General features: G+C 31.3%; 1 protein-coding gene across 3 annotated transcripts in view; it reads left to right on the forward strand.

Annotated features, from left to right (window-relative positions):
• Positions 1–1,577: 1,577 nt before the first annotated feature.
• The window catches only part of LOC106478463 (transformer-2 protein homolog alpha-like), a 62,812-nt gene continuing 45,098 nt past the window's right edge, over positions 1,578–19,291 (forward strand). For all 3 annotated transcript variants that reach the window (XM_013939008.2, XM_022382046.1, XM_022382047.1), the window contains exons 1-5: positions 1,578–1,711; positions 8,533–8,684; positions 11,959–12,033; positions 15,230–15,244; positions 17,060–17,111. In XM_013939008.2, the coding sequence (XP_013794462.1) occupies positions 1,688–1,711; positions 8,533–8,684; positions 11,959–12,033; positions 15,230–15,244; positions 17,060–17,111 (318 nt within the window). In that variant the 5' untranslated portion in view covers positions 1,578–1,687. The remainder of the gene's footprint in view (positions 1,712–8,532; positions 8,685–11,958; positions 12,034–15,229; positions 15,245–17,059; positions 17,112–19,291) is intronic.

Genomic DNA, 19,291 nt, shown 5'->3' on the forward strand with positions numbered 1-19,291 from the left:
AACGTCAAACAACATCACCTACATGTGAAAATGAAAATAAAACACTTAGCGTCAACTACAATTCTAATGTTGTGGCTTTAGAGAAATGTCTGAAAAAATGAAAATTTTAAAGTTGTTTATAAATATCCCAATACCATTAAAAATTGTTTACCCTTGAAAAAGTATCTCAAGATAAAGTGCAGCGGATCTATATATTCCCTTGCTAATCCTGTAAAAAAAAAAAAGTTTAGGCTGATTTAGATACAGGATTTGCAAAACATGTATTGAATATGAAAAACTGTCAAATAAATAATGCTATATTTCTACACATAAGAGATTTTGATCACTAAATCAACTGGAAAGAATCTAAAATAATTATAATACATAAAACTAGAAATTATGTCAAAAGAAGAATTCTGAAAGGTTCGTTAAGTAAAAGATTGCCAAACTTCAACGCATTTGAATATCATTTCAAGCTGAACTCCTTTTTGAAATTATATGCCATTAAGGAACTTGGAACTTTCGTTATAAAATAAACAATGGATTAAAAAGAACACGTGAAAGCGTAGAAACTTATACTCATATAAACGTGGTATAGTTTCGTTATTGTGATTTAAATTTCATTTGAATGAATCTAACCTCGCATCCATGTCTCCACAAATAATATTTTAGGTTGGAATTCTTTTGCAGATGCAGAAAGAGATGTGACTGATTTAACTTTGCATTTACCACTTCGTTTTCCAGTATTCTTTTCTGCCACAATGATATATTTGTTGCACTTCTTTGATTTTGTCATTATAGCCTTTCTGTACTTTGTTGATGTCTTTTTTGTTCTTATTCAATTTTGTCATTAAACCCTTTGTGTATTTTTCAACTTTGTTGCTGTAGTCTCTCTCTCTCTATATATATATATATATCTAACCCCCGTTACGAAACATGTGCACCTTTTCAGCCTTTGGGTCTCATGGACCCATACGTTTATGTATTTGAAAGAGAGCTCATATGCCATTTATAATTATATGTGAGAATCGCCCTGGCTCAACCATACATTTTATGTTTTTCTGGAACAAATATAGAGACATAAAGTGCTTCTGTATAAACTGAGAGCCCTCTGGCAGAAAAACGGACTGTTGGGTTTGTTAAATTTAACGAAATGTTATTCGAAGGCTATCTGCGCTACCCGTTCCTAAGGTAGAACTAATTCACCAGAGGGAAAGCATCTAGTCAACACCACCCACTGCCAACTCTTGGGCTACGCTTTACCAACGAATAGTGTGATTGACTGTTACGCTATAATGCCCCCACGGCTGAAAGGTGAGCATATTCGGTGGTGAGATTCTAATCCGCGTCTCATAGATTGCGAGTCTAGTGAATGCTAGATTTCCACTTGTTTGCGTTAAATGCTGCTTATGTGTGATATATTAATTCGTGGGCCACTACTTTTTCTGCATTGGTTTAAAACTTTTTTGTGTATTAGTATTTTTTAGATATATCTGAAATTGTCAGCACCTAAAACATTTCGTTATATATCTCATAAGTCAATATTTACATATATATATTGATCAATTTTGCTTTCCATATAAGACGCGAAGAAAGATTCCAGGAATAAGAACGCGGAGACGGTAACAATTTTCGGACCGTTATTGTTCCCTCACTTTTACAACAAAATAATAGATTTTTTTCAACGTTTTTGTAACAAACGGGAATAATGGGCCGTGAAAGTGACAGAGAAGTGAGTATACGTATGTACTTGTAGAGAATTTGAAATATTGAAATTAACTTCCCAGATTTAATTTAGTGGTAGTAGCGTAATGTAACCAGATTTGTGAAGTTGTACTTGTAGGGTTAGAATACATACCTACATTGATATAATACACTTTATTGAGCAGTATCTGTGTTACTGTTAGGCCTAACTGCGTAAAATACATAATTAACATTAGTTAAAATAGTTTGAATTTTAGACATAAGCTTAATGTTAATTAAAAAGAAAACGAAACCAAAATTCAACGAATTGTAAGCTGCAGTAACTACAGAAATATCGAATGATGAATATAAAATATGTAACGAAAGAGAATGAATGGGAACTTTTTTTGTAGTTTCCACATCGTACTTTTGTAAATTGTAGCACAATTCAATTTTACGTCCAGTGTCTTACAACTGAACACAACTTGCAGTGTACGTTTCATGATTTATACCATAGTTATAAGTCTTACTGCAAATTAAATGAAACTTATATTAGTCACTTATCTGTAATAGGCCTGGCATGGCCAGGTGGGTAAGTCGCTCGACTCACGATCTGCGGGTTCGCGCCCCCATCCCACCAAACATGCTCGCCCATTTAGCCGTGGGGGCGTTATAATGTGATGGTCAATCCCACTATTCGTTGGTAAAAGAGTAGCCCAAGAGTTGGCGGTGGGTGGTGATGACTAGCAGCCTTCCCTCTAGTCTTACACTGCTAAATTAGGGGATGGTTGGCGTCAGGAAGGGCATCCAGCTGTAAAAACCCTGCCAAAACCGAAAATAGCGACCCCGTATAGATACGGGAAAAAGCTACGGAAGAAGAAGAAGTCACTTATCTGTAATAACATTTAACTTTAAGTATAATTATAAATAGAAGCATGAAACCTTGGCTTGAGATTATAGTTATACATAATATTGCAAGGTTATACTTCAACTCCAGTCACTCAATATTAATGAGAAAAGAAAATTTATATATACTTTTTCCAGTGCTATTTAACAAAAGATGTATGTGGTTAAACGTTTTACTTTACAAAACCAGTTTGATGAATATAATTTAAAATACTTAATGTTTGTAGCAAATTGGTTATGCGTAAAACCCAAGTGAAATTCTGGTTAGAAATGAAAGGCTATTGAAATATTAGACAACAAAAAGCCTAAAACGTTTCACAATGTTTTGAGTCAGAATAAGTTCAGTTAGTATGTTTAAAATACCAAGAGGTTTTGGCGCTGTTCAATTTGTAAAGACACTGGGAAAAAAACAGTAATGGAAATGAGCATGGGCAAAAAGTCCTGCTTAGGCTACAAATCATAACTTGCATTTAAAATGTAAATTTTACAAATAAAATAGGAAATAATTTTATTATTTTGAATGAAGACATTATTTTATTGATTCAAACTGCAAAAGTAGTTGTTTTTAAATTCTAAAGAAAATAGTTTTAAAAGTAAAATACAAACACCATTATTTACTGATTGAAAATGTGTCTGTATATACACATAGACACAGGTAATGGAGATAATTAACCCCTGAATAAAAAAACATTACCTTTAGTAAATGATGTTTTCATCTTGTAAATGCATTTTATACAGAAATATGAAGTCTTCCTATTTTCAAAAATGTTTTCTTGTTGGTACCTGGAGGAAGTGAGTTTTCCATGTTTTGGGAGTCTGTTCTGACAACTGTTTATTAGATTAAATTCATTTACATCTGAATTTTCAAGTTAGAAAGGGTTCAGAGCAGGACTACTAGGATATTACCTGGTATGGAAATGCTATGCAAGGACAAGTTGAGAGCTCTGAAATATTTTTCTTTTGAAAAAAAGGAAGAGTTAGAGGGGATCTGACTGAAATGTTTATTGATTTATCTGTTTTTCATTTTTAATGATAAAATTAGAAGTAGATGTTCGTAAGTACGTCCAAAAATGAAAGAGATGGGTGGGGCCCACTGTGTTTGATTCACTAAATGTAGTGATGTCTCAGCAAATAGAAAAGATAGGAGGTCCTTATTTTATATTCTAGCTTGTCAGTATTGGTAATTTGAGTTTCTAATTCATTAGAAACTATAGATATTATACTTGGACATCACAAACCTGTAATTCCGACAAGGTACCTTACTTCCACTCGCATACATAGCTATTATTGTTTAGTGCTGCCCTCTATTTGCAAATATTTTTTTCACATGTCACAAACCTTTCACTCCCATGCATCCTTTGATTCACATGTTTTAACTGATTCTTGCATGCAAATTATCCTGTGACAAATCACCAATAGCAGTGCCACACAACCATGAGACTCCCACTATGCTATTCTACCTAACTATCACTTCTTGTTTGGCAGTTCTCATGGTCAGACATTTAGTTTGTACTCTCATCAAGCGTCTTTTTTCCTATCTTTGTATTCATTTCTGTCAACAAGTTTACTATTTATTATATGACAGTGATATTCATAACTTATTTTAAACTTCTACCCAGTTATGGAACTTAATACTTCATTACAAATTCTGCCAACATAATTGTGTTTGGTTATTCATTTTGAATTATGAATTATAAGTTACCACTTTAGAGGTTGTATGTTCTATCACCACATTTACACAGGCTTCAGATGGAGGTCCTTGACTGGGAAATTATCAGCTTTACTTCTTCAGGAGATTGATTGTTCAATGAGCTGACCTTTGTCGGGCCTCGACTCAAGTTTGGGGACCACACATTTTGAAATACAGTCTGCCAACTTTGGAAAGATGTTGTACTGTTATGGTTTTTGAATATTTTTACAGTTATTGCTATTATCTGTAGTTATTTGGGTTTAATAACATACGTTTAATTAGATTGGTCAATACTCATTTATAATCCTCTTATTAGAGGTTTCCTTCATTAGGGTGTCCTTCAGATGCTCTCCAAGGATGTTTTTACTTTCTCCCTTGCACCAGACCCTCCATCTATTCAATGTGGGATTCTAGCTATGTATGTGAGTGGAAGTGAGGTACCTTATTGGAAGTTATAATTTTCCTACACTGAAAATGTATTTCCAACAGGTACTTACTTCTGCTCACACTCCCTCCCCACTGTTAACTGGTGCTTACGTTTTTGCTTAAACTCGCAATGATAGGTAGAATAACATAGAGGAAGTCATGTGGCACTACTATTGGTGGAGGTTTTTTGTATGATAATTTGCATGCAAGAATCATTTAAAACGTGAACCAAGGGGAGTGAAAAGCTTGTGGCATGTGAAAAAATGTTTGCAAATAGAGGGCAGCATAGAATGAGAATAACTATGTATGTGAGTGGGAGTAAGTACCTGTCAGAAATACATTTTCAGTGCAGGAAAATTGTAACTTTAAACCAAAACTGCATTCAACATACCACGTGACACACAAAAATTAATATTTAAGAATTTTGTTTTAATACTTACTTTTAAGTTAAGAAATTAACTAATGTGTAATACTAAAATTTGAATTATAATCTATAATGTGATACCAAACTTACTGGCAAACATTCGTAAAGTAGTAGATCAATGTAATGACACACCCTTTGACTCCTGACCTGTAGTGAGAGGGTTAAACATCTACTTAATGATTTCTAATTGCAATCCTGATATTTTTTAAATAAGACATTGTTACCATTATTGGTTATATTAAAATGTTTTCATTACTTAATTATCAATTTATTTGATTTATAAATGAATAGTATGGGATTATTGCACATTTCAAGAATAAACATAGGCAACTGCATGATGACTTTTACTTGATATTAGTAATTCATTCAACACGTAAGTCATATTATATTAAGTCATATTAGTAAATGTTTGCAGGGGGGTTAGAGAGAAATAATATGGGAACCTGTCAGCAAGGGTGTGGAAGTATCCAACCAATTATTTTTAAGACTTGTATTATAAAATTGTGAACTTATATACAAAAATATAATTTCTATAATAGTTGCCTATTTGTTCAAATCTGCTGTAGTCTTATACAATGAATTAGATGTCTGAGTTATCTTTGAATTTTTAGTGACTGTTGATTATTCTAAATTTCAATATATGAAGAATAGTAATTGAACTTTATTAACTCTTTAAACCCTCAATTTTTTGCATATTCTGCCTGAATTATTTTCATGATTTCCTAATGATTATCACCATACCTTATAAAATGTAGATTTTATTCATTTTTGTTTTCCCTTCAGCATCAGGGGTACCCACACAAAGAATTGTTGAGTAAATAGCCTCAAACCTCTCCCTGTTGAACATTTAGTGTCACCGTCCAATGGGTAAATTGGTATTTTCAGCTGGATGCTGGTAGTGTTAGCTCGGGTTTAAGTAGTTAATTTAGTATATAAGGTGACACATGATCAGTTAATATGATATATAAAACTACAGAAGTCCAGAATGAGATATCATAATCATAAGTAAATACATAATATCATGTAAAACAATCTGAAATGAAGTTAAGATCCCCTATTATAGAATAAGTTCCATTGTAATGGATTGACCTACTTATTCAATAATAGCAAATTGTAAACTTTGTTATAAGAGTTTATCTCCTGTATGACATGGCTTCCTATGCATCAACACGTTGCTTAACTTGAGAATCATTTAATTAATGGCTTTGGTCCATTTAAACAAAATCTCATTACTTGACCCATATTTACTTCATTAACCCTTTTAGTACAGCCATCAATTCATTGAGCATGTCTCAATGTTCTACAGTTATGTTCAAAATTTAGTCAAACTAATTATCAATGTTACTCAATAAATTTGGCATCAGAATATAGATTATGATTAATATTTTTATATTATCTAAGTTTTAATTTCAAAATAAAATATTTAAGAGAATTTGTAATCTTCACTTTTGTTGCCTATGTCAATCTGTGCTCTCAGTTCTTCCCTTTTTAGTTTGTATAACTTCGGTAATATAACTTCTACACTGTTTAACTAATATATACACAAGTTATAAATTATGACAAGTAGAGCTGGGTGATTAGTGATATTTTAATCAGCATGAGCCCCAGGATTTCTCCCTTAGATCTGCACTCACTTATACAACATTTAAGAATACAGTTATTAATTTCTGAAAGAAAAATGGAGGGACAGACCCTCTGGATCCATTTCCCTACATAAGTGCCTGCTTATACAACCTTATCAAATACATTTATAAATTAGGAACATAACCCAATGTAAAACACAGTAAATTTACACTTTCTTTTAACACTTAAATAGCCAGAGAGTTGATGGTGGGTGCTGCCAGCCAATTGCCTCTTCCTTCTAGTCAGCAGTTCACAACTCATAACAATGGCAGATAGTCTAAATAGCTTTTCAACAACAAAGATATGGCAAGCAAGTTTAGTGACAATGGTAATTGAACTTGGAACCCTCAAATCATGAGGCAATCCATTACCACCACATCATGTAGCTTTGTGTTTACCAGCAAAAACATAATGGCAATATTTTGATTATATGGATAGTTGGAAATAATCAGAAATCCTAATTTTGGTTCATCGATTGTTGTAATGATTGGAAACACTAATTTCAATTAGTTTTTGAGAGAGTGAATTCTTCTTATATTTTGCTATGGTTTTGTTCACTGTTAATTTATTATTCCTTCTGTCATTTAGTTCAGCTATGAATTTTTAGTTATATGAAAGCACTAACTCACCTTCTATATAGAGCATGTTGAGTTTGGGGATGTATGTACATATTATGAAACTGACACAAGTCTCTCCTAGCAGCTCAGCTAAACTGACAAGGTCAAATGTACAGTTTCAAAGTCCTACCATCTTCATTTGCTGAGGTATCACTATATTTTTCCAACTCATGACAGAAGCCCTGCCCATCTATGCTTAGCTTTCAAGGCAGTTTTCAAAATCACAGGTGTTGTTTGGTGCATATGCTATAATCAATAGAAAGGTGATTTTTCTTTCTATTTCAAGCTTTCAACTGTTCTTTTTGAATTTGGTAACAATAGACATAATTTGAGAGAAAGTGATTCATATGTGTGTAAGTAAAGTTGATTCTCCTAGCATTAACAATTGTTTTACCCTATTTATAGTTTAGTTAGAAATATTTAAATAGTAGTTGTTTGTAGACATTCTATTCTAGTAAGTGATGTTTTTTTTTAATGCTTGATAATAATGTACATGAATTTTTGTTTGTACAACAAACCTCGAGAGAATAAACTAGGACTACTTAGCTATGTGCTTAATTGCAAAAATTTTAAGTAATAATTTTATTTCATAATTTTCAAAATTTCAGTTTAGCTACAGTTAATGTTTGGGTAAGGAAAATAAATAAAATATAACGTTATACCTTGCAAAACTTCATATTCAATCAGGAGATTTTAGAGGGTGTGTAGATGAAATATGAAAACTGCAAGATGAAAGGAATTTAACTCTTATTATGAAAATCACTTTATACTAAGATTGACTCAGTAAAGGCTTTGGAAATTCACAGAGAAAACTAGTATAAGTACTTAATTAAAAATACTGATCTTTTGTATATAATAAACTTGTAATATTTACAATGTCCCTCAGATGTTTGTAAACTTCTGAAGATACAGGGTGATCTACTATGTTCCCATGGGCATTCTGGGACTTCAACACACCTTTTGCTATCAGAGATGCTACTCCTTGATGCTGTATTTTGTGAAGAAGATTGATACATTTCAGATTACTATTGTAGGCTGTGCCATTCATGTTGTATTTTGGGTGCCCAAATTAGGTACGCACAAAATTAGTATACCAATGTAAAGAAATGGGTTGTACTAACCAAATATTTGTTTGAAGTAGAGCTTGATATACTATACATGTAGTAATTTTTTAACATATGCAGGGCAGTGAGTGTCGTGAAAATGGCTCTCAACATTCAAGAGAGAAGAGTGCATCCCCACGCAGATCATCTAAACAGAGGGAGGGAAGAAAGTCTAAATCACGTAGTCATACACCTCACTCCCATTCAAGATCTAGGTCATACTCAAGGTCAAGGTAAGGCAAATAAAGATTTGTTAAATATATTTTCCCATCAGTACAATTAGTATAATGGTAGTTGTCTAACCTTTTAAATCCCATGTTAGCTTTCAATGATCAGTAGAGTGGTAATAAAATTATCATGCTCTTTTTCTTAATTATGCATTTGTGTGTGTGTGTGTGTAATATCATTGGTTTCTCTTCAGGTAAGGTAAGTGAAGCACTGCCTAACATGGAACTTGTATGTCATGTCCCTAATCTAAACACTTTTAAAACAAACATTTTTACCTCTGCCACTGTGTGTGTTCATGTGTTTGTCAGCAAGCTTTCTCAAAAACTTCTGAAAGGATTTGGATGAAAGTTGGTTTACATTTGGACTATGAACAAACTTAAAAGTGATTAGTCTTTGGAGGGTTAAGGTCACAGCAAGATCATGAAAATAAAAAAAAATCCTTATCTGTTAACATGGGGACTGATTTTTCATACATTATTTGTCTCAATAACACAGTTATTAGATTTTGATGAAACTTGGTGGACATATGTAGAATATTATTCTTCAATGTTGTGCCAAAAATGGTATACGTCCATTGATAACAACAGGCATACAGTCACATTTTCATATTTTTTAGAGTTAAATATGATCCACACTGCATGGCGGAGGTATGTGATCTACTGGTATTTTATTGTTATTGTGTTTTTTTAGTTATAATAATGTATGATAGTGTTATAAAATATTCATTAATTGTTAATAAAACTTCAACAACAATTTAATATTTCTACACAAGTAAGTGGTAAATGTATTCATACAAAAAACACTGAATGTGTCAGAACTTCCCATTGTCATACCACCAAGAGAGTTTAATATTAACTTCTGATCAAAGTAAGCTACCAATAGGTTGTATTTAGTTAACAGTACTTTTTATGTCACATCTTTTCAAAAACAACCATGTGAACTGGTGAGTGTATAACAACACAAATGTAGTTCTTCAGTACAAAAAATATCATGTAATGTTAGATATATTGTGTCCAAATAATCAGCTATTAACATATTTAAGTAAATTAACGTATGTCATTTGGAATTAAAAAAAAGAAGCTGAGTGAAAAACAAAATGCAACTATTTATGATTCAGCCACGAAAGAAGTTTTATTTCTCATCTTTCATAACTTTGATATGCCTTACCTCTTCTCACATAATAGGTTTTCTTGTTCAGTGCTGCCCTCTGTATGTGCAATTTTTGCTTGCCACTAGCCATGATACTCTCACCTACACCTATGTGTTTACATGTGGTACAGCTAAGTTGTAGCATGCAAATAAGCATGTGAAATCCCTTCACCAATAGAAGTGCGACACACTCTCCTGGCGCAGCTGATTCCCTCTATACCGTAGAACCCAATCTTCACTTCTTGATTTGGCATACTATAGTGCAGATGTTTCTAATTTTTGCTTGTGTTTGCTTCGATTTCTTTTTTTTCAACGGTTTTTCTTTTCTACATCAACTTGATACTGTAGGTTGATTTGAAAATTCCCACTCTCAGTTTGAATTATGAATTCACAATTTCAAGTTGGAGTCATCATGCTGCCTGGTGAATTTGGTCAGGATGACGAGGATTTGGATAGCCTATTCCCACCTCCTTCCTTCTTCGTGCAATCCCGTGTCACACCTGTGGCTGCCTCCCATACCTTCTTTCACCTTCCTCAATATGGTGTACCAGGTGTATTACCTTTTGTCTGTTCTGCTGTGTTTTATGATTCCTCTCCTTCCCCTGTATACCAATCATTTGTCAGATTAAATTGTTTTCCTGTCCTCCCCAGATATCAGGGTCCATACTGATCAATTTCCACCTTGAGGTTTTCTCAGGCTCAATTTTTCCATTTGTGTTTGACCCTCACCACTCTACTTCATTACCTCTCCTCTATCCATCTTCTATCCAACATTCCCCTGAGGGGTTTACAGTGTAAACTTGCTTCCTCCTGTTTTCTATGTTGGCACACTTGTCTTCCTATGCCTTTCCCTACAAACTTGACTCCAGAGTAGGGACACACTTTTAGCTCACATACACCTGCCCACTTCTAATTTTTATGCCACTTGGTCTTTGGAGATCCTTCTGCCTCATTGGAATCTAGGGTGATGCTGCTTGTCAACACTCTTCCCTTTCCTCCTTGGTTTCTTGCTGCTCATGTTCCTGCATCTTGCTCTCCTCCCCTTTGCCTGTCCCTATATCATCGGTTCTAGCATAGTTGGGGCACATTTGACCAGGCTTGTTCACCTGTGGAGCGCTAGCACCATGGATCCTTGGGTGCTTTAGGGACCCGTTATGTTTTGTTGATACGTTACTGAAGAGCGAAGAGTGTACCTGACTCATATGTGTTGTTTTAATTCCTTACAACACCTCATGGTCTTTTTCTCAAGGCAAATCATATTATTGCCAGGCCTTCACCAGTTCAATGTGGGATTCTAGCTTTTTGGGAGAGGAAGTAAAATAATGTGTTGGAAGTTAAAATTTTCCTTAACTGAAAATTTAGTTCCAATACATATTTACATTTCTCACCCATCCTCCCCACTTATGGTGTATTGGTTGACTTGGTCATGGCCAATCTCAAAGTGATTAACAGGTGCGTTATTAGAGAGAGCACTAATCAGGATAGGGGAAGTGTCACACTCCTACTGGTGGAGAGTTGCTGCATGATCTTATGCAGAAAGAAGTGGGAATTACAGGCTAGCTGTGAGCGAAAAATTTGTCCTGATAAAGGGCAGTACTAATCGAGAAAGCTTTTTGTGAAAGGAGGTATCTATCAGAAATATATTTTTTTAAGTTTACTAATATGTTAACTTTTGGTTAGCAGTGAATATCCAAAACACGTAGAGTCAAATCAGTTACATTAATATTTGTAGAAGCTTAACCAATCATTTTTACCAAATTACTTAAAACAGACTACATTTTTGTTAAATTTCTGTTAGTGTTGTCATGTCAATTGGTGGATACATAAGAGATCATTTTGCTACCATTTTTCATGTATAAAATGCTATAATCATGATCTAGACAGAGAGAAAGTATACACAAAAAGTGGGGATTTGACCATATTGTAAAATTTATTAACACCTTTGATATTATATGCTTACCTGAATACAGCATTTAGTTGACTTAATGTTAATTGTTAGAGAGTTTTGAAAGTCTGCCAGTAAAACTTTGAGTGTGGCAAAAGCCTGTTCATCTGTTTATTTATAAATTATGCTTATGTCTTAGGGAGGACATTTCACAATGACCTAAAGGTTTATTTTTGTATAAACAGAAGTCATTCACGGTCTCGGAAACATCGTAACTATAAATCAAGATCAAGATCTCGAACACCAAAGAGGAGAAGATAGTAAGTATTGAATTATGGAGTGCACTTTTTTATTTATTTTTTCCCCTGAGTGCTGCTGCTCTGACTAGTGTGTGTTATCAGTATCTCAAAATTAAAGTTGATATTTTCCAATCAGTTTCTGAATTAATTTTTTCATACATATCTACAGAAATTTAGTTGCTTTTAATTTTGTAAGTATTGGAAATTTTTTAAAAATTAAATGTAAATCAAAAAGGACAAAACTATTTTTTAATTTATTTATTTTTATTTATTAATATACAAGTTATAAAATTATACTGGTTGAATTTCTAAAGTTATTTATTTTCTTCCTATTTATTTGTTATTGTTGGTTAACTTGGTATATAAAGTTTTACAGGAAACACAAGTGATATTTTTATTTCAAAAATGAAATGAGGTCATTTACTGCTCTGAGTGGAAAGTAATTTTCATGTTAAGATTAGAAATATTTTTCTCCATCTGAAAATTCACAAATTTTATTTGCATAATCTCTAAAACCTCGTAAATAAATTCCAAACGTTTTTTATTAAAGTAAAATTTTGTATGTATCTGTTATTTTCTCTACCATAACTCAATTTAGCCGACCTTGTAACCATCCTAAAAAAACATGAAATAAATTTAAGTTACCTTTTTTCTTTTTAGAATGACTTTAAATCGTAACATGAAACTATATTTATTTATCCTAAATATCTTTAAATTTCTAACAGTATACATTTGTTTCTACTTAATTTTATTGTTTTATTACCTGTTGAACCATGTATAACTAATATTCCTGCCATACAAGGTGAAAGTCACTTTACCCTACCATAGTTACTTTTATAATAATAAATAAGAATACACATGAAAAACAAGAAATATAGTACTTACATGGGTCTTTCTTTCTTTTTTTGTTTTTGATGATATTTAACTCTACTATTAGATACTAATTGTACTACTGCACCAAATAATTTTTACTTAATTCAAAATGCACCAAAGAACACAGAGTAATAACAAGCAAAAAACAGATAATGTCTTTTAACTATCACAATTTTTCTGGCTTTCCAACTATGTGATAAGGACCATTAACATTCAGCAAAAGTCATTAATGTGTTTCCCATACAAATAAAGTTTGAACTGAAAGCGAAATAGACAATTCTCTGTACAGAAAGCAATGTAGTATAATATGTAATTTGATAGATTAAAACTTTTGCTTTCTGTTGGTTATAAATAATATAATATTAAATGTCAAAGAGAACTGTTGGCAATTTCTGAAAGAGAGGATGTGACAGGTGGGTGTGGAAGAGGGTTCTGATTTTCTATTTTATGGCTCTGTAACCAAATTGAATGCTATAAAAAATTATGCTTTGCCTGGTCAGTGACAATGCTATAATGAGTATTTTACGTTATATTTCGTATTTCTTGGAGAGGTGGTAAATATATTAGAGAAGAAAGGATGCCTAGAGAGCAAATGTCACAATTCTCATACTAGGGGAAATTTAGGATTTTTTTTTAATATTGCTTTAGAAAGTTAAGAACTTAAAATTTATATAGTATTAAAATGTGGATTATTAGCTATGTTTTAATACTAGTTTTTTCTGTCACAGTTCTCATACTAGGGGAAATTGAGGATTATTTTTTTAATATTGCCGTATAAAGTTAAGAACATAAAATGTATATAATATTAAAATGTGGATTATTAGCTACGTTTTGATGTCAAGTTTATTCGTATATCATGATAATAAAGTACTTTAATTAAATTTTAAATGTAACTCAGAATACCCATATGGAAAAAGTTACTCCATTATTCTCATATGAGAGTGCAAAGAAGTTATTATTTTCACAAGATGGCTAAAAAAAAAAGAGAGATAAAAACTTAATACTGAAAATTGGATTTTGATAATCCTGGTGGCCAAAGCATAGATAGTTCATTTTATAGTTGGAATAATCAAAAGTAGTAATAATCAGAAACACTAATTTTGATTAGTTGATTATGTTACTGAGTTGTGACACTAATTGATTAAGCTGAACAAGCTTGAATTAATTGAAAAGAATAATGGAAAATCATAATGTCAGTATTTCGATTAATGGATAGTTGGAATAATTAAAAACAGTAGCAATCATAAACTGGTAATTTACATGACATTAACCAATTTAATTTAGGTTTTGATTATTCGATTATTCATATTAATATCCCAGCTATATCCCAGATTTAAAAAGGAAGTTCAAAAGTAGGGCCATGATTAACTTAAGCTGATATTGTATTTAGTGATTTCTTAAAAACTTGTAGAATTTTAGGCTTGATTAAAGATCTGGTAGAAACATTGCTGTAAATATTTTACTGGACCTTAAGTAAAATATTTTTTCATGTAATACAATATTTGTGAAAGACTGGAAATTTTTCTGTCAGTAAATGTATATCTGTATTTGCAATATATGAATCAGAAAGTAAATTTTAAAATGCTTTGGTTATTATTCATATATTTATCGGAAATACATGATGAAAACAAAACCTTTTCTTTTTTTTCTTTTAATAAGCATAGCACTGCAATTTAAGTAGCCTGTTGAGCAGTTCACATATGAATTTCAGTTTTTAACTCTTGTGTTGGCTGTATTAAATAATTAAATGTCATATAAAACTAAAATTAAAACTTTTAAACAAGAGATACCATATGGTCAATAAGATATGTTTTTTTTTCACCAGATTATGGCAAATGTACCAGTCACACTAATAAAATGCACAAAATAGGATTGATATATTTAAACGAAAAATATTTTAACCTGAAGTGTCTTTATACATTAAGATACATTTTTAGCTAAGTAACATAATTTATTATTTTGACATTTGTGATTTTCTCCAGCAGAAAATCTGAACTTTGTAGAAAAAATTGCATTGCTTCTTTCTAAAAAAAATGTTTTGGAATCAGTTTCATAAAATGCAGATCAATCTGAAGGTATGTGTGTGTATATATATACACACACACACACACACACATACATATGAGGAAAAAGTAAGTTACAAGTGAAACAGTAATTCAAATCAACAATTATCGAACTGGTAAATCACTATACATTTGAAATTAAAATTTTTGTGCTTTTATGAATCTATATGCAGGAATTAGGTTTGAAGTGATCAGTTGTTTAGTGAATCCAATATTAAAGAATGATTTTGTTTCAGATTTGTAGAACTGGTGGTTTTAATTTGTGTATTTTTTATTTGCAGCTCAAGAAGTAGAAGGTGAGTTTTTTACATTTTAGTGAAATTATTCTATTAAAAAATAGATGCTTTTGATCTTCATTTGATATTTATTAAAATTAATTGATGCATATGACAAATTATGCTAATTTACCCAGATTAGCATTATACGAATTGGAATAGAAATATTAGAAATCATTTGATTCCATTCCAGATCAGTGTATTTTTGAGTGAAACTTCTAGAATTAGAATTTAAAACAGCTTATTTCATTAACCCTTTTGCAATGGGTACCCTTTTAAATCCGTTACTATGCAAGTCAAAATTTAATTAAATAACTTTACTGTCAATGGAATTAACATTATTATGTATGGGATGATTCAAAGTTTTATATTATCTCTAAGTTTTAATTCCTTTGTTTCAAATGAAATCTTTAAAAATAATATTTAAACTTCAGTTTTGTTGTCATGTGACCCACGAGCTATGAAAAATTTCAAATTTCATGCTCTCTATCTTGAATCACATAACCCAGTCCTGTAGATGTATGTCTAGACAATAAGTACATTTACTTGCCTTATTGGCACGTATATTTCCAAGTTTTTTGGCTGAATTCAGTTGAAACTAGAGATAAATTTTTCCAACCCTGACAGTTCCTCGCCAACCTTTTTTACATAGTCTTGAGATTTACTAGCTACATGTTCTTATTTCATGTACGTGTTTATAATCATTAGAAAGAGCTCATTTTACACTATAATACAACAATAGTTATTTTGAAATTTCACTAAACATCAGAAGACCTGGACAAGGTCAAATCAATGAAAAAGACTGTTTAAAATAATTGTAAAATTTCCTGTTAAACAAAACTGTGCATTCTCTTTTGCTCCTGAATAGTATATAATAAGTACTTCTTAGCATTAATGTTACTTATTTTTTCAATTACATACATTAATATAAGTGACTTGTGGTGATTAAGGGACATTGAAAACATCATACACATTACTATTAAATGTCAGAAGTACATTCTCAGTACACCCACTTTGTTTTTTGCTTTCTTAAAAATAAATACTAACAAGTTGTGATTTATTTTAATACTTTGGAGGAGTATTGTGTTATGCATTCTGTTTGAAAGTTATTATAAAAAAAAGCAAAATAATTTATTCAGTTAAGGAATATATATATATATATATATTTCTTTTGTAATGTGTAATTTTATTTACTAATAAACAAGATTACAATTTATACTTTATCTTTTAGACAATAAAACTATTATACTTAAACAACTCTCTTTTTTTGTCTTTTAGACAATAAATAAGTCTCACTTGGTGTATATTTCACAAACTATTATTTTTAGCACATAGTTAAGACTGTTACTGGTCGTTGCTATTCGTAAATCTTGGGCTCTTAAATGTTATTAAAGCAAACTAAGTTTTGCAAGATAGGTTTAAAAAAGTCAAGAGTTCTAAATTTAGTAGTACAGGTTGTATTTTGTTATATTTCAAGTTGTTTAAATTCATGGATTTGACAATGCATGCCTTAAAACAGCTTGATCTATTTCAGTTGTTTAGGATAACTGTGTACAAATAACTTTCTTGTTTACAAAGAAGTGTGTTATGAACTTTTTTTTGTTTCTCTAAAGGGTCTTAAGTACTTTGTAAATTTTAATGTTTGCATTTAAAATTCATGTCTTAAACGGCCTAATTTATTGTTATTTCTTTAAGAACAAGAACTAGTATTCACAGTTAAATGTGTATGTGTGTCTATGAAGGTAACACATTATAAACTACAAATTATGATTTGTCATATTTCACATGGAACACAAACTTTTACTAGTATTATACTACTTATGGTATATTTTATAGGAGCCGCAGCAGATCTCCAATGTCAAGCCGACGAAGACACCATGGAAATCGGGTAGGTAGGGATTAAAAACTTTGTTCGTCGTAATGAATGTAAAACTAGACAAATGACCAATTATTTTAAAAGTGCAAAGTAATAATATTTTAAGTAAATACAGTTTATATTAATGCCCATAAAACACAAATGGAAAGTGTTATTTATGTTAAATTATTATTAATATTTAAAATATAAATATTCAGAATTATATCATCAAAGAAAGAAAAAAGTTTCAGAATACCAAGTACAACATCCGACAGTAGGCCTCCAGCTTAAATTTTAAAGCACTTGCAAATAGCTGCTAGTTACTTCCCCCCATTATCAAATTTGGGACTGCTACTAGCAACAAAATAATTCTTCTCTAAAATTAACTAAAACTGTGTCATAAATAATCATTTCATGTATTAAATCTTGATAAATATATATATATCACAGTTATATCTATTAAACTTTTGTTTCATGTCTTGTTTTTAAATATTTAATAATATCAAAACTCATTTTAACTTCATTTAACACTTATTATTTTAACTATTTCACAAAAGTTAAAAGATGCTTAATTTGATGTACCTATTTCATGAGTGTCTGGATCAACAAGTCTACAGTATACTACTGCCAATGGCCACCCAATACTAAAAAAATATTTATTATTAAAAGTTACTCTTTAATTGTCGAAAGCTAGCAAAGTATTAAAATCTAGACAAATTTAGTTTATTTTGTTATGTTTTATGGTACATAAGATGTTGAAAGGATTTTTGTGATATATCCCTACTATCATTTTATTTTGGTTCTTTAATCTTACTAAAAAGATGATCCATTATATGTGTGTTTTTGTTAGCATTCATCAACCAGAGTTGGTGCCTTGACTGCCATAATTTTTGGTGTGATAACCAGAAACTTTTTCATGATGTACACAGACTATTCTGTTTTAGGGTGTTTGTCCAAGAATGGAGATTAAAAAAGTCCCTGAAACAGGGCACACTTCCACTTTAATAGACTTTGGGCTTCCATCACTCAAAGTTGGCTGGCTTGACTATCATAATTTTTTGTATGGCAACTGGAAACTGTTTGATATGTGTATGAGCTATTTTGTTTTAGGATTTTTCCTGAGAAGGGGGATAAAAGAAAACACCCTGAAGTGGGGAACATTTCCATTTTTTTATATAAGATACAAGTATTTATATTGTTAAGTGACTTAATTATTACCTTCCATAAAGCAGGGTATTCGATTAACATCTGATGTGTTAATTAAAGATTTAATAATATAAGAAAGAAGGAACATTGTTTTTTAACACAGTTTTTGCTTCTTTAACTCTCAGCTAGTTATATATAAACTGTGATTTCCCAAAGTCCTGTTTGATTTCCTTATTTAACCCTCTCGCCACAGGTATATTTTACTGTGCATGTCACAAGGTTTTTAGTGAGTTACATTTAAAATTTAATGAAACTACTTTTTGTTTATGTTATACCAAATAGTATAGTATATAATAATGCTAATAATCCATATTTTAATTGTATACAAGTTTTTTAAGTTCTTAATTCTACAAGGAAATATTAAAAAAAATCCTGAATTTCCCCAAGTGTGACACATTTTCTCTAGGCATCTTCTTTTCTTTATTTTATCCACCACCCTTCCAAAAAGTATGAAATTAAATGTAAATTACTCACTATAAAAGTTGTTATTGCTCAGACAAACCATAATTTTTATAGCATTCAATTTTATTTGGTTACAGAGCTATCAAATAGAAAATCAGACCCCTCCTGCCACACCCACCTATCACATTCTCTCTTTCAGGTTTTGTTAATAGTTCTCTCTTATGTTTAATTATATATTACCCATAACCAATAGGAAGTCAAGGTTTTCACATATCAAATGACATATTGTATAATGTTGTGTTCTGAACAGATAATCATCAATTTCAGTCAGAGTACAAGCTCCGTTCCGGTGGGAAAGCTAATGACTAGCTTGAATGAATTTATAACGGCTCTTGATGCATAGTTAGAAAGCCAAAACAATTTTGAGAGTTAGAGGAAATTATCTACTTTTTGCATGTTATTAGTCTATGTTCTTTCGTCGATTATTAATTAGATTAAAATTATTTAGTGCATTACTACCATTAGTATAAAAAAAAAGTAGGGTTAAGTGTCATCGACAGCAAGAAAAAAGAAAATTGGGTAAGTACTTTATTTCTTGTTTTTCA

The sequence above is a fragment of the Limulus polyphemus genome, unplaced genomic scaffold, assembly GCF_000517525.1.
Source record: "Limulus polyphemus unplaced genomic scaffold, Limulus_polyphemus-2.1.2 Scaffold213, whole genome shotgun sequence".
In the NCBI taxonomy this organism is placed as follows: Eukaryota; Metazoa; Arthropoda; class Merostomata; order Xiphosura; family Limulidae; genus Limulus; species Limulus polyphemus.